At 35.2% G+C, this 4,580-nt stretch overlaps 1 protein-coding gene across 2 annotated transcripts; it reads right to left on the bottom strand.

Moving 5' to 3' along the window:
• Positions 1 to 216: 216 nt before the first annotated feature.
• On the bottom strand, positions 217 to 3,273 carry LOC129881695 (heterogeneous nuclear ribonucleoprotein 1-like). 2 transcript variants are annotated; one of them, XM_055955814.1, is made up of 3 exons: positions 3,198 to 3,271; positions 2,820 to 3,053; positions 217 to 1,569 (listed from the first exon to the last, which is right to left on the bottom strand). In XM_055955814.1, the coding sequence occupies exons 2-3, from the start codon at positions 3,039 to 3,041 to the stop codon at positions 628 to 630; spliced, it is 1,164 nt and encodes a 387-aa protein (XP_055811789.1). In that variant the 5' UTR covers positions 3,042 to 3,053; positions 3,198 to 3,271; the 3' UTR covers positions 217 to 627. The 2 variants fall into 2 exon arrangements, with proteins under 2 accessions (XP_055811789.1, XP_055811788.1); XM_055955813.1 differs by having other exon boundaries at positions 2,820 to 3,273.
• Positions 3,274 to 4,580: the final 1,307 nt, after the last annotated feature.

Below are 4,580 nucleotides of genomic sequence, written 5' to 3'. Positions count from 1 at the left end.
TTTTGCCATGCTTCTTCCACAAAGGGTAATAACACTAAGATTTTCAAACCATGCACCATAATATGAAGGAATCTTCACAGCTTGTCAAGTATCTATAGCTCAATCCCCACAGCACCCAAACAAAGAAGTCTCGAAACTATTAACAATCAACTGAATTCTATATTATTATCATAAGCAAATTTTATATGCCAATATGTAGAAACTAAAACCATTTTCAAGTAACCAACTGTAGGAATAGACTTCACACAAATAAGCCACTTCAGGTATGAGACCAAAGAAAGAAACATAATCATTCAGGAATGTAGGAGCAATACCTTCAACAGTAGAAGCAACCTGTAGGAATGTAAATGTAACTACTCAGTCTGAAGGAATGTAAATACGCTCTAACGCCAGTTTAAACCAACATTAGTCATCTGTAGGAATGTAAATGTAACTGTTACACGATAGTAAATAGACTGCAGAGAAATTCAACCAGTCATCGGATCTGTTGCGACCGAACTGTTGGTGTTAACAGTGTTACTTTTTCTCTGAGTGATTCCTAGAAGCTGATTTTAATGGTATGGTCAGTGCTGTCAGTGTTCCCTCAGTCTAACCACAATTAACTGGAATTTCTTGTTTATCGGAAACTCAAGCTGCATCAGGAAAGCCTGGAGAACCATTATTGCTGTCAAAGACTGTTGCTGTGTTGCACCCATTTGCCTCGTGTTGCCCTGCCTGATTAGTTGCCTCACCACTGCTGCTGTTTGGAGCACTACCTTTATGCCTATCACCAGTCTCGTTACCATCAGAATCAGTAAAAGGCCCTTCATTTTTTGTGTGGATGCTGCAACCATTCCCCTGATTATTGTTTTGAGAAGCATGACCCTGAGATGTACTAGTTGATGCCATAATAGTAGCACGAGTGGATGAAGCACCAAAAGAACTAGAAGCGCCATAACTTGCATTTAAATTACAGAAATCACCATACCCAAAATTCTGGCTGCTCCACTGGGTTCTTGTGACACCAGGCAAGCTGCTAGCGTAAACAATGCCGGCCAAAGATGGATTCATATATACTCCAGCTGCCCCACTGTAGCAAGTATAAGGATCGTAACCATAACCATAATTCAGAGCTCCGTAGCTGTTATAGGGAGTGTAACCACAAAATGCAGACTCCGGAACTCTAATGGGATCATAAGAACCATAACCCGGGTAACCTCCAACACGACCATTGCCAGCAGGATTTGCTTCTTTTGGCAGGGCACGTTTTACCTCCACGAGCTTATTTTTCAGTTCATGAAAGTTTTTATGAAGAACTTTATCAGCAGCATCTTCTGAGTCAAAGGTGATAAAACCAAATCCTCGTGGGCGACCAGTGTTTGGGTCAAACATAATTACTTTATCTGTCACATTACCATAATTTTGGAAGTACTTGCAAAACTCTTCTTCAGTAAGGGATGAAGGTAGCCCACCCACAAATATTTTTCTTGTTTTGATATTTCCTTCCAGTCTTGTATCTTCACTGGCATGAGGAAGTCGCGATCTCCAGCTCTGATGTTGTGCTCTTGGTAAAGCCCTCTTAGCTTCCACCTGAATGGAAACACTGGAGTCTATAGTGAAAACAGACAGACAAGTAAACATGCATTTGGTCAGCAAGCAACTCAGATGTGGTTTAGCTGAAGCCAAGCTACAACACCACAGCTGCCAAGCGGGATTTTCATCAACTTTAAACACTGCTGAACTTTCAGAACAAGAAAAAGATTCATGTGACTCAAGCATACCCACTAGAATATCATGTCTTTGAATGACTTCAGGATCAGATAAACATATCCGATAAAGAACAAGAAAATATAACGGTTTACTCCTTTAACTTTGCATAGAGTTAACGACATAGACGCAAGTGGGATGTCATCAAGTAAAATAATAACAACAAGTCATCTCACCAATGTTCCCCAAAAGAGTGAACATCACATCGTCAGAAGCTGGTCCTTTCTTTGAATGAATATTTTACAAAAAATGGAAAGTACAAGAAACAGAGTCCTTCATTATCTAAGGAATTTTTTCCTCACCACCCCACAAAGGCAAAGCTAAACAAACAATACCCTACCCTTGCCTTCATAAATGTGACGATTTGCACAAAAGCATTGCGCAGCTTTTAATCAAACAATCTAAAAGATAAATTACAAGTAAAAAGAGTTACAGATCAACTAAGCAAGGAAAACAAAGTAAAGACGAACACGAGCACCTAAATGCCAATTTAGGATTGTAGAACAACTCACACTCTTCTAGTTCCGTAACAGGAAAAAGACATCATTAATCCTACCCACCATTTGAGAAAGCTGACAAAAAAGTGGATTCAAAATTTAGAGACAATATAGTCTATATAATACATACGTTAATATAAACACTTGGAGACGACACTGAAGTCACTGTGAACGCCTAGACACAACACATCCTGATGCATCTAATGACTAAGTTCCAAACTGCATTAAGGAATAACTAATCTTCGAGAGCATTCAAAAATATATCAGTTTAAAAAAAAGAAGAAGAAACTCAATTGGGATCAAAGCTTATAACCTAAAAGGTAAAAGTCATATACAACTTTGGACTTTTAGCTTAAGAGATTAAAAGCATTTTTGTCTTTTCCAAATAAGACAAAAAAAGAATCTTAAAAGATAAAAGTAGTTCCAATAGGCCAATCCAAACACCCTGTACGTACAAGATTGATAAAATAAAATAAACCAAGACCGACAATTAGCAGCAGTGGCTATAAAATTTAAAATTCTGTAGCTAAACATTCAAATTCATCTCTACAACATTAAATTGGTAATGTTTCTTACCGGACGGCCATCAATGGTATGTTTCTCCTGAAGAATGATATCAATAACAGAAGGATCAGAAAACACAACAAAGGCAAATCCTCTAGATAAGCCAGTGACTCTGTCACGCATGATTATGGCATGTGTAACTTCTCCATAATGGGTAAAATAGCTTCTTAGTTTATCTTCTTTTATGTCCCATCCTAATCCACCAACAAATAGCTTTCCTTCATCTGAATCCATCTTCTTCAAATTCTGAAAAAAAGAAAAAAAAATGTCTCCTCTGGTGTGTAATGTTAGAGTTTACGTAAATATTGGTACGTATTTTCTGTGTGTGTAAATAAAGCTTTTGTGGAATTCATGCCTAGGGTTTGGGAAAGGAAGATCAAAAAAGCAAACCTTGAACACAAATTTTCCAGATTTAGGGCAGACTTGGAATCACACTCCAAAAATCCTATCCAACTGAAACTGAAATACTTTTTGTTAAATGGTTAAATAAATACTAGTACTATATTACTAAACCTAACTAATTCTATTTTTTTTTTCATGAATATATTTTTTCTTTCTTTTTATAGTTTCGTGTCACGAGTTAATGCCACAGTGGAATTAATATGTAAAAGGCTCAATACATAGCTTGTCATCATGGAGCACATGAAACACAAAATAAAGTATTTTAATTAGCTTTGAAAAAAGAAATTATGTATATCCTCAAGAGTCGATCAGATAGTTAAGTTAATTATATAAATACGATATCTCCTTTAAATTATGTATATTCTCAAGAGTTATGTATATTTTCAAAAGTTAATTGGATAGTGTTCCTAATAAATGTTTTTGGTGTTGAAAATTAACTATAATCAAAACAAATAAAAAAAAATTATTGATGAATCATTAGTGAGTACAATTTCTCCTAATATGTTTTCATAATTCAGTATTTCTCGAAATGTAAGATGATGTAGACTTCCTAGAGATGTGTTTGATCTCAAAGGAACGTCGCAAAGCACTTCGTAGTTTCAAGTCGATCTCCGGGAAGAACTTCATTGACCACTTCTTCAAAGAACTACGTAGTTGATGTTGTAACTTTCTTTATTGCTTGGAGAATGTCCTTAAAAAATTATGTAACGCTCCTATTTATAGTTGTAGGAGGGAGGCAGTCCAAGTGTGAATGAACGCTTTTGCCTTCTTCATTCTGTAAGTCTTCAAGCTTATCACAAATATTATGTGATAAGGTTGTTTTTTGATTAGTTGTTGAACTTTGACGAGGATTGCCATATCATTTGAATATGTGGCATCTTCTTTTTGGTCTTTAACTTGACTGGGATGTCAAGTCATCTTGATACGTGGCATGAGCATGGTCCTCAAGATAAAATGGACTTTGGACTTGAAATTAATAAAAGAAATTTTTACATAAATAAATTTTTTTAGATTAATAATTACTCTTTTTAGGGTACCTTTGTTTTATTACAGTCTATAGCATATTTACCTTAATTAATAACTAAAATCACCTTATTATCTTGATCTCTCTCGCTCTCTCCTCTCGGTGTGTGTCTATCTCCCTTCTTCTCCTTTTTTTGTCCATTTCTCTCTCTCTCTCTCTATATATATATATATATATATGTGTGTGTGTGTGTCTCCCTTCTCCTTTTTTGTCCATTTTTCTCTTTCTGTTTCTTCCTCTTTTAAAAATAATAATTAATTATCCTAATTTAAATTGTATCGAAATATTTAAAATTCACATATAATACTTATAATATATTTGTATTAAATATGTTTTAATTATATATT

Source organism: Solanum dulcamara, chromosome 3 (genome assembly GCF_947179165.1).
Source record: "Solanum dulcamara chromosome 3, daSolDulc1.2, whole genome shotgun sequence".
NCBI lineage: Eukaryota > Viridiplantae > Streptophyta > Magnoliopsida > Solanales > Solanaceae > Solanum > Solanum dulcamara.
The sequence above is the reverse complement of the archived record's forward strand: the minus strand, read 5'-3'. Positions and strand labels throughout refer to the sequence as shown.